At 39.5% G+C, this 19,634-nt stretch overlaps 1 protein-coding gene across 3 annotated transcripts in view; it reads right to left on the reverse strand.

Moving 5' to 3' along the window:
• Window positions 1–19,634, reverse strand: part of ttc26 (tetratricopeptide repeat domain 26) — a 77,009-nt gene that overhangs the window by 12,260 nt on the left and 45,115 nt on the right. For 2 of the 3 annotated variants that reach the window (XM_048617631.1, XM_048617630.1), the window contains exons 12-15: window positions 18,419–18,482; window positions 16,532–16,620; window positions 5,922–6,005; window positions 1,322–1,391 (exon numbers count right to left, since the gene is read on the reverse strand). In XM_048617631.1, the coding sequence (XP_048473588.1) occupies window positions 1,322–1,391; window positions 5,922–6,005; window positions 16,532–16,620; window positions 18,419–18,482 (307 nt within the window). The remainder of the gene's footprint in view (window positions 1–1,321; window positions 1,392–5,921; window positions 6,006–16,531; window positions 16,621–18,418; window positions 18,483–19,634) is intronic. The other variant, XM_048617632.1, reaches the window with a different exon arrangement.

A 19,634-nucleotide genomic window follows, 5' to 3' on the forward strand; every position in this document is an offset into this window, starting at 1 on the left:
CATCCCTTTGAATCATTCATGTTTTGACAATTTATAAGAAAGAGTTCAAGAGGAAAGCAAGGAGCTCCTCTCTGACCCCTGCACCATGCTCACAAAACTGAAGGGGTGATTGAGAGGATGCAGAAAAGCGCCAGTTAGAAGGCAATTTTCAACCTGCTTGTGAGTATGGAACATGCTGGGAGTAATTGCTATTACCCTATCACTGAAGGCACCAATGAGCGGGTTGGGGCATTTGATGAGCAACTTTCCCCTACAATGGAAAAATGTCTCAAGCTTCTTGCTTGTACTGAGCCTGCTGAATCACAGAGAGTAGAGAGGTCAAAATGAAGGTAGGTAAGGGTATTTTGAGACCTCCAATTCACCATAGGCTTCTCTTGACTCGGGAAGAGAGGAAATTTAAAAAAAAACACAACATTCAGCCTCCTGCTCGTGATGGAATCATTCCCTAGAAGTCCCCACTGAGTGTGTGCTATGAGCTGGAGGCACATTGTACCACTTGACTACAGTCAGCCTGTGGGTTGCAAACAGATTCCATTCCAAAGTCCAGTTGCAAGTTAATTTGTATGCAAGTCAGAACACAATGCAGGATAATATAAAGCAGCTATTTGTGAGTATGGGAAATGTTCATACATCAGATATTTAAAATTATATCCCTGTACGGAGTCACATTTGTAAGCCGCAAGTCTGACTTTCAGAAATCAAGGACCCCCTGTGTGCACCATGCTGGAATACTAACACTGCTTCATAAGACTAGCATAAAATAGCACAGCAATAAAGCATCTTCTGGGATATCAACTGGATCCCTGCAGACATCTACATTCTTAACAAGATTAAAGGATATAAACAACGTTAAAAGGATGCTCAACGACAGATCAACCTGCATAGACATGTACCAAGGCTATATTGTTTTGTATGCCAGGACGCCTGTTAATATTGAGCAAGTTTTAGTTTTGGCTTAGTCAAGAACTGACCAAATAAAAGCTCACTATTGACAAATGAAAGCAAAAGTAACCGACACTGGAGACAAATGAAGGCAATGTGATTTTTCAAAATGACTGCACTTTTCAGTTGTGGAGCTTCAAAAAAAAAGACAAAAAAAATAGTAAATACTCAGTAGGTCAGGAAGTATCTGTGGAGAGAAACAGTTAACATTTCAGATCAGTGACCCTTCATCACTAATCAATCTGATATGTTAATTCTGTTTATCTCCACAGATGCTGCCAGAACTGCTAGGTATTTCCAGCATTTTTCTGTTTTCATTTCAGGATTCCAACATGTACAAGATTTTGTTTTTGTGGTCATGGAGCTCTGTTTAACTTACAGCAACGGGCCAGCCAGCTGAGGTAAATGTAGTCATTCTTCAGCTTCTCACTCTGAATCAGTTGAAAAACCTGTTTAGTAATTTTAAAGAAGTACAAAGTTTAGACAGCAGAAATGCCACATTAGTGAATTCTGCATATCAAGCCATGCACAACAGCAAGGTTCCAGGTTCAGGGGGTGACCGGTGTTGAGTCATATAATGCAGTAGGGGTACACTTGGACTCAATGTGCCCATCTAAGGAGCAGCGGGAACAATAACTGTTAGAACATCCAATTGTTATCTAATGATTCTTTCTGGAAAGCACATGTGTGAACATCAGAGTCCAATTGTGATTTGCTCCACGGTCAAAAAATCTAATTCTCACAATGAAGAATACCAGCTAAGTAAAATGTTAAAGCAAACAATTACATAAACTGACTCAAAGTGAGAAAATAAAAAGGGAAACAAAACCCTAACTTCTCCAGCTAGATACCCAAGGTCAAAAGCAACCTATAGTTTCCTCAGTTCAGCAAGAACAAAACACCATGAAAAAGTGATTGTTCAATTTGAATGTGTGCACTCTAATTAAACAAAGAATTGAATGTGAATCTACAAGTCTCTGTAAGGAAGATGTATTGATTGAAGTCTGCAGTATTCTATTACATTAATTTATTAAGCATTGGTAAGGAGTTTATTTGAAATCAGGACTCCTTTTGGTGCTGTTCGATAAGTGATCACTGCCAATAGCAATTTAAAATTTAAGGATCACAGACCGAGGCTCAAAGTCCACAATGCAAACATCAATAAGGTTCAAAAGGCAGGCAGAAAACAAAGTTAATTGGTAACAGTGATAGAAAAGATTGAACTTCGGGTTTAAAAACTGGTATATTGCGAGAGCCACAGCAGAGGGCAACTGTAGAGTTTTCAGGCCTTGAAGGAAAAAAAAGAGGTAAGAAAGGAAACCCGAACAACAAGTCATGATTTCATCAGAGAGAAGAGGAGGAGAAGTCTGCAGCAAGATCTAATTAAAGTTAGCAGGAACAAGAATAAGACAGATTAGACTGACACTAAGATTGTGATCAAACCAAAGTATGATGGTGGGGGCTAAGGAAAGATCTGCTAAAAGATAAACTTCATTTTCCAAGTGTCACGTCTAGAAATGTGCTTACAGGAATGCTGTTAAAACAGCCTTCAAAGATAGGGGATCAATATTCAAGTCTCGATTGCTGCGTGTGTTGCCATTTTTAAATTTGTATTGAAGAATGCAGTTGGGCTGTGACGACAATTAATCTTCCAACTAATAAGACAACATTTGATCAAGTAAGACTGAATGTACTGAACAGACAATTCACTACGATGCTGTGGAAGCAAGTTCCAGCTTGTAAATATTAAATTCTAGGTGAACAGAAGTCTTAATACCCAATTGATGAGATACCAAATCAGTAAACAGAAACTCCCAAATGTTTCACATAGCTAAAGGAATTTACAATAAAGCTGATATGAACTGTGCAGTTTGTTTATTCATGCAGCTAAATATTTTATAATTGCATGCAAGAGGCATTTCCAGAAATTCTACAGCACATGTTAAAAAAAATCCAGACCTATATCATTGCTCATGCACTAAGAACACAATTGGTATAGCCAGTGAAGACACCGTCAACAATATTGAAGGAGTAAGGAACCAAGGTGGGTAAATGAAGTAAAGTTATAGATCAGCTATGATCTAATTGAATACTGGGACAGACTCAGAGTGAAGGGTGCTGAACAGCTTTTCCAATCAGGCTTCCACACAATTGCCACCTTGACTCAATTCTTCAAATACTATTGTACCTTTTCAATCTTCTATCCATCACAACCTTCCAGCGTCTTGTTGACAGACAAAAACAATCTATAGCCACATCAGAAGTCTTCAACAAAATATTTCTCTCCAAATGTGCATGTTAAGGTAAGCTGCAGGAGATTTTCCAGTAGTAGATACTTAAAAGGACCACGTATCTGTTTGTGTTCTGCACTACTAGACTGATCTGGTCTCAGACAGGGCAGAGTAGTCACTCAAATTTTCCTAACAATTAACAAATAAACCAGATGCACTTCTGAAATTCAGCTGGTTATACACCATCAGAAGATCTGATCCAACACAATATCAGCAAAGTCAAGCCATACCGGTTCCAGCTATTCAGATACAGCTGTTATCACATTGATATCAGGAGCCTTGCGCGCTGCATGACAGTTCAATCAGTTGTTTGCACTGCACTGTTCAGTATTCAAATGTACTTTAAATGGAAATTTATAGAAACATTCAATTTATAACAAAGCATACAGCATTGGATATAATTTAGAGATACATTGGTAAGACAGGCAAGGGATAGACATACCAATTTAGAAATCCTGAGCTCATTTGCCTACATTGCTTCCCTGTTAAGCAGTTCTTAAAAATTTTCATTCTGGTTTTCCTTGGCCATGTCCCTCCCCATCTCTGTAATGTGCTCAGCCGACAACCCAACAAGATATGTGTGCTCTTCTGATGCTGGCCATTTGAATATTAATTGTCCAGCACTGGAAGCCATGTCTCCAGCTGCCTAGGCTCAAAATAATAGGCTTTCACCCTCCAAACCTTTTTACTCCTCCTTCCTCCTTTAAGACACGCTTAAGACTTATACCCGCAAGCATTTTGTCATCTGTTCCAATTTTGCCTATGTGGCTCAGTTTCACTTTATAATGTTCCTGTGAAATACCTCAGGGTATTTTATAATATTAAAGGTGCTATATAAATACTAGTCGCCAATTTTGTTAATTGATGATGGTGGCTGTTTTGCAAAAATTTTGTTCACCTGCCCTAACATGTCCTTATCTGGCTCAGTGCTAGTTGCAGTGATTTATACCCCTGCCTGAGAATATTTTACCACTTTAAAGACACTATGTCAATGCAAATTGATGCCAGGGTTCGTTTAAGATTAGTAATCAATGCCTTCAAGAGAAGCAGAAAATTAGTGAGAATCAGCCATTCTCTTCACGGTACACAGAATGAACACAAGACAAGGGAATCCAAACTTCTGCCTCAAAGGGGGGAACCTAGTTTAAATCCCTGTTTTCACTACCACCTCAAGTTGATAACTGTGACAGAATTTAGTGTTCTTGAGTTAGGATTTTACCATTCAGGCAGCCTAATTCAAAATCTCCAAGCCTAGACAGAGTTTAAACAGGGAAAATCAACGAGGAAGGAGAACAAATAGGACTGAGTTTACTGCTTTGAGTATATGACAGTGGAGTTGAAGTCCCAAGCACTCTGATCAGCTCCCCTTGCATACAAATCAGGGGAAAGTAAAACAGGGTAGGGTATTTTAGGGACAGTCATTTTGATGATTATCCTTTCTTATGTCTGTACTGAAGTTCAAAGCTCTGGTGATATATATCAATGCTGGGAAGCAATCTTTTAAAAAATCTTGATCAACAGCTGGAATGTGTTTGCCAGCAAGAGTGGCTGAAGCAGAGATGCAGGACTCAATTAACCAATACACCAAGAATTCAATGTCAACTGTGTGTGGAGTTTGCACGTTCTCCCAGTGTCTGTGTGGGTTTCCTCTGGGTGCTCGTGTTTCCTCCCACAGTCCAAAGATGTGCAGGTTAGGTCTACTGGCCATGCTAAATTGCCCACAGTGTTCAGGGATGTGTAGGTTAGGTGCATTAGCTATGGGAAATGAAGGTTTAGGGGAATGGATTTGGATGGGATGCTCTTCGGAGGATCGGTGTGGACATGTAGGGCTGAAAGGCCTGTTTCCACTCTGTGGGGTTCGATGTCATGTCATGTCTCAATCGAAAGACACTATGGTTAGCATTTTGTAAAGGCAGGATTAAATTAGCAAATGGGCTTTTAAGATGATCCGACAGCCTAAGAATCCCTGGCACCGAAATCCTGAAACTGAGATGAAGACTCCCAACGGTAATTTTTTTTTTGCATTTGGTATTACACCAACCAATGGAAAGCTTTCCCTCCATCTGAATTGTAATTTTCTGCCGATTTTTTGAAAAGGAATATATTCAGGAGAATTTTTCTTTAAGTTTTTATGAAAAAAAACATAACTCTTATGAACTACACTAGGATCTGCGGAACAGGACTAGTTTTTAAGCAACCTCCCCAAATACAGTAATTGCCCTGCTTGTAGAGAAAGCAATAAGAATCACTCTTTTCAGACTCGCCTTTAAATCTCAGGAAGCAGTGATAACTGCACTGTAGCTTCTCAGGTTCCTACAATTTATGTTGGAGCTCATAGGCTAGTCCAAAGTCATATTCCTCTTGCTTATCCAGTTGCTTCAAAGTTTTTTTGTCGTTGGTGGGGGTTACCAATCAATGGTGATGGAAGGAAGGTGTCCCATTGATATCAAAGAATCATTAAAGCTAAATTTAGTTTGTACTGATCAGTTATATATGCCCTGAACCAAATGAATCACAGGGAAGCCCTTTTATTTTTCCTTGTTAATAGCGTGATTATTGCTAAATGCAGTTTAGTGTGGGTTTAAAATATTTGTATTACATTCATCTTCCCAAAGAGATCCAAGCAACTCTAAAGTTGCAACCTAAATTACAAAGCAAGGTTGCAGCTCAAATTCCTGTATGACTTACCTCCTCAGCCTCCTTGAAGTTGCCAACAGCTGCTTTTGCCTGTGCATAGTTGAAGTTGAAGAGGTCATCATTATAGAAGTAACTCTGTTTGAAACAAAAGGAAGAGAGTGGGTCATATCATGCAGGCACTTGATATAACACCACAACTAAGAGAAAGTGAACCCAGTTTTCTGTTCACAGAACAAATGCTATTGAAAATTAAGTGAAGAGATTAAATCTCCCTCTCATTTTGCAAAACATGTATTTTCTGAACATGCTATTTTCTTTTATCTTAAGATCTTTTTCCCATCACACCTATTTCATGACTGGTGTACTCCCAGGTCTCTGTCAACTCAGTTCCACAAGATCTGCATGGTTAATGGTGATTTTCCTTTTGCTTGTGGGGAGGAGGAATATCTTCCTTCATTGTGCTAGACCTTGATCGCCTGTTGTTCAGTTCTATTCGATGCAGGCATCCATAGCGACTTTTGTCCAAGATTGTATCTGTTGACAGCTGTTCCTCATTTTCAGAGACGGTAGTCTTATGTTGTGGGAAAAGTCCAGGGCTTGGTCCACACTTTGATCTTTCAGACTCAGTAAATTTGGAGGTTTAACTTATGGACTGATAGAGTGGAAATAATGCCTCATTCCAAATTGAAACTTATGTTATTGGCAACAAGTGGCACCATTTCAATGTAATCAGAACATCTTTTTACTGTTGTGAGTCCATTATTGGGTAGGAACGATCCCAATTTATAATACAGCTTGCAAAGACTGCAGTCCCTTTATTCAGAATTTGAAAACTGGAGGATACAAAGCAAGGCATATTCAGAATCACTTCCAATATGAAAGGAAAATATCTCCAAGAAAGATTGGTATTAATTTTTGATCGAGCAACCAATAAACCTTGTTAGACACTAATTATTCAAACGGCAGCAATAATTGTGCTCAGTGGCATAGTAAATTGCTGCAAAAACATGATGAAACTTACCACTCTGCTGAATGATGCTTCGAGCTGTGACCCATTACTTCAGAAAGAAAGGAATAGACAGCGAAGATAATCTCATACCATTCTTAACAGGTTACACAGAACCATCAATAATTATAAAATAAATAAAATTATTATTCCTACATTACAGCAGTAGCTGCATTCAAAAGTACTTCATTAGTTGCAAAATATTTTGGGATATCCTATGATTGTGAAAGGTCCCATATTTGCTAAATAACAGAGGAGTTCAGAATGGCAATATCATCATTTCTCAAGGACAGTGTGAGGTGGATAATAAATGTCGACTTTGCCAATGGCACCCACATCCCATGACAGAGTACGGTGACAGAAACGCATGATACATTTTTTTCTTTTTATGAAAGAGCATAAATATAAAATTCAACTACTTATAGTCAGCATGTTTCATGTTAAAGAGAGATCTTTGAATGAATTTTGTGCTCATTTTGGGAGTTGCAAAACTGTGGAAAGGAACACTTTCTTACTTTTGGCTTTCAGCTTCAGCCTCAAGCACTCTCAATCAACATTGTGATTCAAAGCAAAACTTACTCCACTGTGCCACAACAATGTACCTACGTCCCAATCTCAGAACAAGATCCTTTCGTACACATGGCTGGTATTTCCCTAACCCAACTGGCACAGAAGGCTTTTAGCTTCAATTTCTCAAAGTTATGGGTAGTTTTAAGATCTGGTCTTTAAGATCTCATGTGCTCAGAAATAAACTGGCCTAACTGAACAAACTTTGCCAAAACCCATATATGATATTGATTGGAATTTCTTCATCATAGTTTCTTTTTTAATTCTGGCAATGGGATGTGGGTGTCATGGCAAGGGCAGCATATGGTGCCCATCCCTTATCGTTCTTGATCTGAATAGTTTGCAAAGTCATTTCAGGGGACAGATAAGGGTTAACCACATTGTTATGGATCTGGAATCTCATGTAGGCAAGGCCAGGTAAGGACAGCACATTTCCTTTCTAAAGGATACTATTAAACCAGATGGGCTTTTAGGACAATCAACAATGGCTAGCTGGCAGTTATTAGATAAGTTTTTGAAATTCCAGATTTTCTTTGAATTCAAATTTCACTATCTACAACGGTGGGATTGGAACCTTGTTATCGGAACATTAGCCTGTGCCCTAGAATACCAGTCCAGTCACATTACCACAATGTCACCAATGTCTCTCAAAGTAAAGTTGATGAGGCTCACTTCCTATCTCCTTGACAGTGTTCCCACTGCTGACCACCCAACTATACTTCCCAATCCCATATTTGCTAATATGGAATGATTGTAACAAGGTCAGCCAGGTGGACCTCACAGAATAGGAGTTCCCTGATTGGACCAAATTAACAGCCCTCAAGCCCAAAAGAACTTAATTAATCCCAATGCCAAATACCAGCTAGCTAGTAAGCTAAACTAAGGGAAACAATAGAGGAAAAGCATGCTCTCTCACCCCGAATGCTGGAACTCAAGTGACAGTTGAAAAGAATCAGATCAACAGAATGTCAACCAACCTGCAAAATGACGAGTTTTGAAACTGACCACTAATCTACCAATGTCAATGCTACTCTTTAAAACATCCACTGCAACAGCCTCAATGTTCAACTATCAACTCATCAAATTCAATACATAGATTAATTTGTATTTTTTTAATGAAGACTTTTGGACTCACCTCATTTCTGGTCTGTGGATACTTGTGTTCCATTACAAATTCTTCTCATGTTTAGTATTTAATAAACTGAAGAAAGCTTGGCAAAATTGGCTCATTTTAAAATGCAAGTTCATTCAGAGAAAGGTGTTCATAAACCTTTAAATTAATATTGTGCAACCACCCAACAAGTGAATAAACAAAGGAAGTTAATTTATCCCTCCTCACCAGGAGCTTAAAGGTTTGATGTATTCCATCTGGGACCATAACAAATTGGTGGAAACATGCCCAAGGGCTGGGTGTAGAGACCCCCTTTATGTCATATTTACATGATATCTTTTGGCAACATAATCTAAAAACAGCATTAGTTTCTAAATGTATGCTGCCAACGTGCTGTTTTACCTCGCTACCGCCTCTCTCTAATACCGCCATTTCCCTAATTTGGCATACTTCTGCCTGACATGCAGTTTTAGATCATAGAATTCCTACAGTGTGGAAACAGGCCCTTCGGCCCAACAAGTCTACATTGATCCTCCAAAGAGTATCCCACCCAGACCCATCCCTCTACCTCTTTTCCCTGTAACACACCTAATCTACACATCTTTAATACTATGGGCAATTTAGCTTGGCCAATCCACCTATCCTGCATATCTCTGGACTGTGGGAGGAAACCCATGCAGACATGAGAGAATGTGCAACATCCACATAGACAATCGTCCTCGGGTGGAATTGAACCTGGGTCCCTGGCGCTGTGAGGCAGCAGTGCTAACCACGGAGTCACCAAGCCCCCCAGATTAGCTTGAATTTCCTCTAACTAAATATTGAAAAGACTAATGTCATTGTCTCTGAACAAATTCTATTCCTCTCCCTAGCAACCGATTGTGCCCAAGACAATTACAACCTGGAAAAGTAGTTGTGTGTTATATTGAATCGAGTTTCCAACCACATATCTATACTATCACAAGTTTACTTAGCTCCTCCTATGTAGTACAGCTTGGCTCCAAGCTACATCTACTTATCTTCTGCTGAAACTCTCATTCATGTCTTTCGTTACCTCAATACTTGACGATTCTAAAGCAGTCCTGGCTGGTCTTCCACTTACGACATTTTGTAAACTTGAAATCATCTAAAATTCTACAGCCCATAGTCTAAATTGAATCAAGTCCTACTGATGCATTAGCTCTGTGCTCACTGACCTTTGGATAAGAAATATTTCAAGTTTAAAAATTCCCATTTTTGTTTCAAATTCTTCCATGGTCTCACCGCTTCCTATCTCTACAATCTTCTCCAGCTCTATAACTCTCCAAAATTTAGTGTTACTCCACTCTGGTCTTTCAGAATCCCCAATTTTAATCACTATCACAGTTGGTTGTGCCTTCAGCTGCTTAAGACCCAAGTTCTGGAAATCCCCTCTCAAACCTTTCCATCTCTGTACCTTTCCTTTCTCCTTTAAAAACTCTCTGTTCTCATATTTGGTTATTTGCCTGAATAGTTCCTTAAGTGGTTCAGTGCCAAATTTTATTTGAAATGATGTGGCTTAAAAAATGTTACTACATTAACGACACTGCACAAGTACAAGCTGTTGTTGTTAGCAAAAATCTAAGAGGCAGAGCCAAAAGGACTGTGACTCACTGTATCCAAATCCCTCAAAACCTTGTGTTTTGATAGAGACACAAAAGCGTTGAACTAATTGCTGGAAAATACCTCCAGAATCATGGAATTTACTCTAGAGGATTTCCATGAAACTAGGGTATGAAGCAAATTTATATTACAAGTTTACCTAAAATTATATCCACCAACTTTGTGTGCCTCACATTACAATACTTCAACCCCTTTAGACTCATACGGTATCTCTTTGTTACCAGCTCAGTCTCTCATTCCCCTTTAGTGGATTTTTAATTTCATTAATTGGTACTGTATAACTACCTTTCCTGACAGCACACTGGACCAAAATTCCATTTCGTACACACTCTCTTTTGGTCCATCACTGCCATACAAATTATTTTACGTATTAAATTACATATTATTTTACATATTAATATTTCATATTAAACATATGAAACATATTATTTCTTTAAATATCTATATTTTTCCATTGCACGGTTTTCTTATTTAGCTTGTATCCTGATTTGATTTTCTCTTTCAAGCTTAGGAAATTTGCCTGTGACACCCAAGGCATTTTCATAATACCTAGTTCATAGTTCTCTTGCACTCTGAAAAGATGTCATTCGGAGCTACCATTGGTTGCCTTTTTTCAAGGTGATTTTCCCTGTTGTTATGCTGTAGGTTTCTCTGTATGTCACCTAATAATTGTCAAGTTTGAACCTTGTCAGGAGTTTCTGTAAATATAAGTGTACAATATTAACTCCACTTACCTCATGAAGTATTATACTCTATTACCAACAGTCACATATTGTTGCAGCTTGAGCAAACGTGCTTTCCTTACCTGAATCCATGAACAGACCCTCACCCCACCAATCTACACCATTTCTACTGTTCATGAAATTCTGACTGCGGATGTCCTTGTTTCTAAGGTAGTTGTAAAGTTATCTAATAACCCTATTTCTTCGTTTGTGCATTACAGCCTCCCAATGGCATCCTTCAGCAAACCAGTAATTTCTTTGACTGCAAATGACTCTCAACATTTGCCTCAAATACCAACTTCCCTTCTCCTTTGCTTTACATTCAATGTTTCTGTTGGTATTTCATTCCTTTTCTATCTCTTTGCTAATCTTTATAATCCTCTTTTCTATTGGATTTCTTGTACATTTCAAAAGACTTCTATTAATCTGCAATTCCACTTAATTATTCCTACTTAACTGTAATGGTCGCGACCACAGTTTAATCTCTTAAATGGACTAGAATTACTGCCTCACCATTATATCTAATTTATCTACTCAGTGATACAGCTCAGCAAATTGTCGTTCGGCCCATTGTGCCTATCACAACTTAGAAAGAGCTACAAACATGCAAACAACAAACAAACGTAGGTCACTCAGATATTCAAGCCTGCTCCTGTTATTCAATAAGATCATGGCTGATCCGATTTTAACCTCAACTCTACGTTCCTGCATACAGCTGACAATCTTTCATTCCTTCAGTAATCAAGAATCTACCTACCTCTGCCTAAAAAAAATTCTGCATTCACTGCTCTTTGAGGAAGGGAATTCCAAAGATTCAACCGTCAGAGAAATGACTTTCCCTCACTTCTGTCTTAGATGTGTGCCATCTTACTCTCAAGACATGACACCTAGTTCCACGTTCTCCCACAACAGTAAATATCCTTTCCATATCCACCCAGTCAAGTCCCCTCAAGATCTTACATGTTTCAATTAAGTAACCGCTGACTCTTCTAAATTCTAGAGGATACAGGCCTAGCTTGTCTAGCTTTTCTTCATAAGACAATCCATTCATTCTAGGTATTAGTCTAGAAAATCTTCTCTGAACTGCATCCAAGGCAGTAACATCCTCCTGTAAGTACATTGACCAGTACTGTACACCGTGGTCCAGATCAACTCCAACTGGGTCAACTTCACTCCCTGCTCCTTTCTTTTAGCCATGAACTTTTTTGCTCTTCAAGTGTTTATCCGATTCAAAGTAATTAGCATTCCAGATCACAACTGGAGGAGACAATAGCCTCCAAAGTATTATTGCTGGACTGTTAAGACCCAGGTAATGTTCTGGAGCTCTTGGTTCAAATCCTGCCATGGCAGATGCTGGAATTTAAATTCAATAAAAATTTGGAATTAGGAGTCTTAATGATGACTATGAACCCTCTGCCAATTGTTGAAAAAAATCTATCTGGCTCACTGATGTCCTTCAGGGAAGGAAACTGTCATCCTTACCTGATCTGGCCTACATATAACTCCAGACTCACAGCAATGTGGTTGACTCTAAACTGTCCTCTGGAATAGGCAATGCAGCGTCCAGCAATGCTTTCATCCAGTGAACGATTTTTTAAAAAAAAAATTCATTCCAGAACATAAAAAACAGAGTTTGCATGTCACTTCTGGTTCTTTTGTCATTGCATTTAAATTTCTGCCTTTTGTTTAAGAAGAACCATCTCCTAATAGTCTGTCACTGGAAACAGTTTCTCCTCATTTAAACTATTGAAACATATTATTTTGGATGCCTCTAAATTTCCTCTAAATCTTCTCTGATCTAAAAAGATTCACTAAAACCAAATTAGGTTGGTCGAGTTTGGAACGCCAAACGAAAGTACACAGAAAAGCCACACACACACAGACCAGGTACTGAACTTCAAAAGTAACCATCTCCACACACACAAACGAAGCTGCGTATGAACACTATTTAAACAGGCAACAACACACTGTAGCAACACGGAACTACGCCAAGAGGAAGAAGAATACCCTTTCTGAAGAAGGGTCCAGGCCCGAAACGTCAGCCTTCCTGCTCCTCTGATGCCGCTTGGCCTGCTGTGTTCATCCAGCTCTACACCTTGTTATCTCAGAAGAATACCTCTTCCAGGTTTTCAAGGATAATGGATATCCAAAAAACTGGGTCAGAAGATGCCTACACGAACAACATCAGGAAGATACTACACGCCTCGACACACTCATCACACTACCCTACATCAGGAACACATCGGAACTAAACACAACACTCCTACGACTGCTGGGCATCAGAGTGGCACACAAGCCCACATCAACCCGACGACAACTGCTCACCCGAACTAAAGACCCACTCCCCGCCATGGACAGGACCAATGTCATCTATAAGATCCCCTGCAGAGACTGTGAGAAACACTACGTCGGACAAACAGGAAGGAAACTAACCACACGGGTACATGAACACCGACAGGCTACAAAAAGACATGACCAATACTCACTCATCTCAATCCACATGGATAAGGAGAACCACCAATTCGACTGGGACAACACCAAAATCCTGGGACAAGCTAAGCAGAGACAGGCACGGGAATTCCTAGAAGCCTGGTACTCCACGAAGAAAGCCATCAATAAACACATAGAACTCGACCCCATATACACTCCACTACGAAGGAAAACCGGAAGTGAGGCAATCCAGCTCAACGGATTCCAGAGTTTAAAAACCAGACGGGAAAACACACCGACGCTTCATCGGAGGCTGCACTGAGGATGTTACGCAGCAGGGTAATGAAACGTCTGCAGAACAACAAACCAGCTCAGCGAGCCAACCAACCTGAATATCTTTGATCCCTGTTCTTTTTACTCATTTCTATAAATACTTCAGTTCTAATATCATGGTGGCTGCCTGACATTCACTAGCCCTTTATTCGAGATAGCTGAGATCTCTGTGCATCTTCAATTTTGTATCTTGCATATTACCAATTTTCAATGGCCCACTATTGGCAGGTGTCCCTTCAGCTGCCTAGGTGCCATTTTCTCCCCAGTTCTGTTCTATTTCTGTATCCTCACTTAAGACACTCTTTAGACTCTACTTTGCTTGTGAAGATTTTAGCCATTTGTTTTGCTATCTCCTATACCTCCTCAGTTTTAAACATTAATCTAACTCCTGTGGAGTGTCTTAAGAAGCTTTACTAGGCTAAAAGCACTTTAAAAATGGAGACTGTAGCTTACACATTTATCAGATTTAATCCAGAATAGCCTCTGACTTCACTGGTTGTTGAAAAAAATGAGTCAGTAAGCAACTGGCACCAACTCCAGAAACTGGATATTATATGATCATAAGTCACAGGAGCAAAAGTAGGCCATTGGGCCCATTGAGTCTACTCTCAAATCATGAGATCATGGCTGATCTGATAATCCTCAACTCCACTTTCCAGCTTTTTTGCCAAGATTCCCTTACTGATTAAAAATCAGTCTATTTCAGCTTTGAATATTCTTAACAACCAGTCATGAGAGCTCTCTGAAGTAAAGCATTCTCCAGAGAAGAAATTCCTCCTGATCTGGGCTACTTGTCTAAACGAGCTTACTCTGACATAAGACTCTCTGGTTCTAGACTCTCTCACGAGAGCAATCTGTCTGCATATACCCTGGCAAGTCGCCTAAGAATCTTCTATGTTTCAATAAGGTCACCTCCCATTCTTCTAAATTCTAATGAGTACAAACCCAAACAACTCAACCTCTCCTCATAAGAAAATCCCTCCATGCCTAGAATCAACCTAGTGATCGGTCTTTGGACTGAATCCAATTTCAGTATGTGCTTCCTTAGAGAAGGAAAACCATCCACAGTACTGTAAATGTGATTTGACTAGTGCCATCGATAGTTTTCACAAGACCTCCCTATTTTTATCCTGCAGTTCCCTTTGAAGTAAAGGCCAACATTACATTTGCCTTCCCTATTACTGACTGAATATGGATTCTAGCTTTTCCTAAATTTATGCACAAGGACCCCCAAATCCCTCTGTGTTGCAGCTTTCTGCAGTCTCCATTTAAATTAATATTCAGCTCTTGTATTCTTCTTGCCAAAGTGCATAACCTCACATTTTCTAATATTATATTCCATCTAAGTTTATTGCCTTCAATTTCTATTTGTCATACTCCGCTATGGTGCAACCTCGGTCAGCGTGCAAGTAACCACACACATTTTCCGACTCTCCTTATCTTACAAAAATTTCACCCAACCATAAAACAGAGGTATCAATCTTGGGGTAAAAAAAAAGTCACTCTTGGGATCTGGGTGTCATTAATCAAGTTGCCTTTCAGAAGGTAGTGACAAACCTTCCTTTCAAACCAGGCAAGAGGCATGAGCCAAGAAATCCATGGGTAGCACTCTCTCCTCAGTTAAGAGGTTGTGGATTCAAGTCCCATTCAAGACTGACACTCCAGTGTAGCACCGAGGAAGGCGGCGGGGATGAGGGTTGGTGGGGGGGGTGTTCAAAGATGCAGTAAAAACAATTTTGAAAAAGAAGAGGGGATTTACCCTTGGTGTCTCAGCTAATATTTGCTCCTCAACCAAGTTCACCAAAAGCCGTTTATCAAATCATAAGATTCTGGTTTGTAAGAGCATGCTGGGCATAAACTAGCTAGGTTTTTCCTACATTACAACATTGTATATACTTCGAAAGTACCTCATTGGCTGTAAATGATTTGAAATGTCCTGTGATTACTAAAGCCACAATATAAACACGAGTCTTTCATTTCCTTTTCATTTCAGAGAGCTGTTCAGAGCTAGCCATGCTAGTGTGGGACTGCAGATACACATAGGCCAGACAGGGTAAGGCAACAATGAATCATCTGTTTTTAACCACAATCCAACAGCTAATGGTCACTTTTACTAGAGTCAGAGTTGTACAGGACAGAAACAGATCGTTCGGTCCAACATGTCCATGCCAACCAGATATCCTAAATTAATTTAGTCCCATTTGCCAGCATTTGGCCCATATCCCTCTAAAACTTACCTATTCACATATCCATCCAGATGCCTTTTAAATGTTGTAACTGTACCAGACTCCACCACTTCCTCTGGCAGCTCATTCCACACTGACCACCCTCTGTATGAAAAAGCTGCCCCTCAGGTCCATTTTAAATCTTTCCCCTCTTAACTTAAACCTATGCCCTCTAGTTTTGGACTCCCATTCCCTGGGGGAAAGGCCTTACACATTTACTCTATCCATGTCCTTCATGATTTTATAAACCTCTGTCAGGTCACCCCTCAGCCTCCAACTCTCTAGAGAAAATAGCCCCAGCCTATTCAGTCTCTCCCTATAGCTCAAACCCTCCAACCCTGGCAATATCCTTGTAAATAGTTTTTGAACCATTTCAAGTTTCACAACATCTTTCCTACAGCAGATGGTTAAAATAAATTCAAATTCTCAATCCATCATGATAGAATTTACATTTCTCTTCCATGGATTATTAACCCAGGCTGCTGGGATATCAGTCCAGCAACATAACCACAATATCAGTATTGCCCTCCTCTATCACTTGACAATCATCTCAATACATGGTCATATGGAGAAGGTGAGAGAATCTGGAAGAATGGAAATAACAGCAACAAAAAAACACTACTGACCTTGACAGAGTTTAGATAGATCAAAACATCCTCAAACTGCTTCAGTAGAAAAAAACAGGAGGCCATACACTGACGCCCAGGGATGGTATCTGAAAATAAGATGGAAGTTTTACAAAGAATACCACATTGAAGACAGAACAATGGTCCAGCTAGGTTTTGTAAAAGCTATTCCACTGCTTTAAAATTTCCTCCACATAACAAGGAAACCTCTGTTTGAGTATACCTGAGCATACTGGCCTCAGCATGCTTTGGTGACTAAAGGTAACTAGTAAACTGACATGGGTAACTGTGGCAACACAGATACAAAACTGCTCATTACTTGAGGTCTTCATTCATCAGTGCACTGACATCATGCTCTGGAAAACTGGGTGTACCAGCACAACACTGCCAACGCCATTCATAGCAGGACAATAAGAAACAAACATTCTGTTCACTGAGTTGGTCTCTGTGATGAGAGTGTGTCCATTGGAGAGTGTTTTTTTAATGAAGGGAGGTTCAAACAGAGGTAATGAGGGGTCTGTTCCAACCCAATACAGTGAACAGCTTGTGAAGCTTTGGGATTTTTTTAAAAGTCGGAACAATAGAAGCAGCATGAATGGGTAGAGTCAGGCTCCCACAGAACCAGGGTTTATTGCAGCTTTCAGTGGTTGCTGGGGCTTTGAAGCTGGCTGTGGAAGCTGCTACATTTCTGTCACAGGTGAAAGCTTTCTTGGGTTCCCTGTCTCACATGCAATTCTGGCAGCAGAAAACCTAATTTACTGACTTTACTTCTGTGTTTATGGTATGTAACTATATTGGAACACTTGCTGTTTGATAGTTAAGTAATCTATTATCCTGTTAAGTTTACCAATAGAGTTAAAGTTAAACTAATTTTTTTTTGTTTGTATTTTAACTATAGGGTAAGAATAGTGTGTTTTGCTTAAAGCCGAGTAGTGTAACCAATGAATTACATCTGGAACGCAGCAACTTATATTTGCCTTTAAATACGATAAAAGTTAGGGTCTAGCCTATTTTCTTTTGGTTTGCTTGAAGGGGGTTTGGTCTGGTCCATAACATGAAAGGTTCAGTAAATTGGGCCAATATGCCTTGCATTCAGGCGATTTCATTGAAGCATATTAAGATTCTGAAGGGTTAGACACTGACAGCTTGTTTCTACTGGTCTGAGAATTTAAAACATGGAGGCACAGACCAAGGATAATGTGATCATTTAGGTTTGGGATGAAGAGAAATTATTTTAAAAAAAAATGTTGTAATGCTTTCTAATTCTTTAGTCCAGATGGTTATGGGTACATCACTGAATATATTTAAGGCAGTGGTAGACAAATATCTGATCTCTCAAGAAATTAAGAGATATGGGAAGTGGACAGAAATGTAAAGTTGAACCCTAATGCCAGCCATGACCATATTAAATGGGCTCAACGGGCCACGTGGATTACCTCTGCTCCTCTTCTTACACTCTTGAAGAAATGTTAAATAGCACCATCCCCTTTCCTCTTATAAGGATGCTGCAGTCTTACCACATTCAAATTCAGTCCTGCTGCTTAGCAGGAGAGCATGTTCCATTTTCTAAAACTGCAGATTGAGGTTTTTGTTTATCCTCCAACTTCCACTCTGCAATGGGTGAGTTAAGGGGATATACCCTTCATTCTAAACAATAATGGAGGCTGCAAACAAAAAAACAGAAACTGCTGGAGAAACTCAGCAGGTCTGGTAGTATCTGTGAACAGAAAACTTGAGTTAATATTTTGAGTCCAGTGACTCTTCTTCTGGAGGTTGCACTTCAATATAAGAGGACCTCATGCTCTGTCAAGGCATTCAGTATACATTACAATTAAATGGAGTATCTAGTTTTAAGCTGTCACACATTCACAAGGCTCAAGTACATACCACATTCACTGGCAGAGCCTCCAACTAACTGGAAATATTGTTGTGCAATCTTCAGGTGCTCCCTCTGTGGGAAGTCAAAAAGAAAGACTTAAGTCGTGTGCATTTTTGTGCACAGGTTATCCACAGGCTTTTGTCAAAAACTAAATCACATTTCCCTGAAGGGCTGCTGGTACTGAATAAAATGGCAATATAAAAAGAGGTCAGTGCCCTTACAGGTTTCTGAATTAACACCAGGACTATGGTTTCCTCCTTCCTCGTTGTTAGGACAGGCACAATAAAAATCAGCCTAAGTGCGCACAGAAGGCCTCTTCAAATCTTTAACATATAAGTGGGCATTAAATAAATTGTCAAATATTTCTGATTGTCAGTGAATTTTTTTGAAGTGAAATAACCACAGGGCAAAATAAATCACCCAACATGTTCAAATTACATTTGAACAACAAACAGCATAAGGAGCAGGTAGCAGAATGGTGGTGAGCGATCAGGCCATTCAGGAGTGAAAGCAGGAAGAAAAGGGTATTGGAAATCTGGAACACTGTCTTACAAAAGCATGTATATGTAGGAGGTCAACTGCAATTTTGAAGGCTGGAATTGGTAAGATTTTTATAATATATTTATATCAAAGGATGTGGATTAAAGGTTGTTGCAAGTCCTTGTGGATTGGAAGGCAGGGCGCTAGAATTTGCCGTTTGTAAAATATTGATATTTATAAAATTATAGGGGGAAAGCAGTGTGTGGTTCCTTTAAAAGATGATGTGCTTTTTCTAGGCTTGGAGATTTAAAAAATGTCTGTGGGCTGCTTGTGGCTTTGTAGGTGCACAGAGCACCTGAATTGGAACAATTGTATCAAAAGGCTGGATGGTTATTAGCAGGCCAATTCTGGTTTTGTTTTGTCATCAAGACAACAGGTTTCGATTTAGCCAATTAATTTAAACCAGACACTTAGATACTAAAAACCAGTTAATTTTAAATCTGATAGTTTTGACAACATAGTACCAATCCTATTGTAAGAAATTGATAAGTCACCAAGGGTATAAAAGACAGGGATAGTTGCAAAATCGGCAGAGAGCAAACTGCCATCTGGTAAAAGATCAGTTCTCTCAGCTCTTAGAGAAAGCATCATCTCACTAAAGGTGTTTCAGAGATAATAGGAACTGCAGATGCTGGAGAATCTGAGATAACAAGGTGTAGAGCTGGATGAACACAGCAGGCCAAG

This window comes from Rhincodon typus, chromosome 37 (assembly GCF_021869965.1).
Source record: "Rhincodon typus isolate 14 chromosome 37, sRhiTyp1.1, whole genome shotgun sequence".
In the NCBI taxonomy this organism is placed as follows: domain Eukaryota; kingdom Metazoa; phylum Chordata; class Chondrichthyes; order Orectolobiformes; family Rhincodontidae; genus Rhincodon; species Rhincodon typus.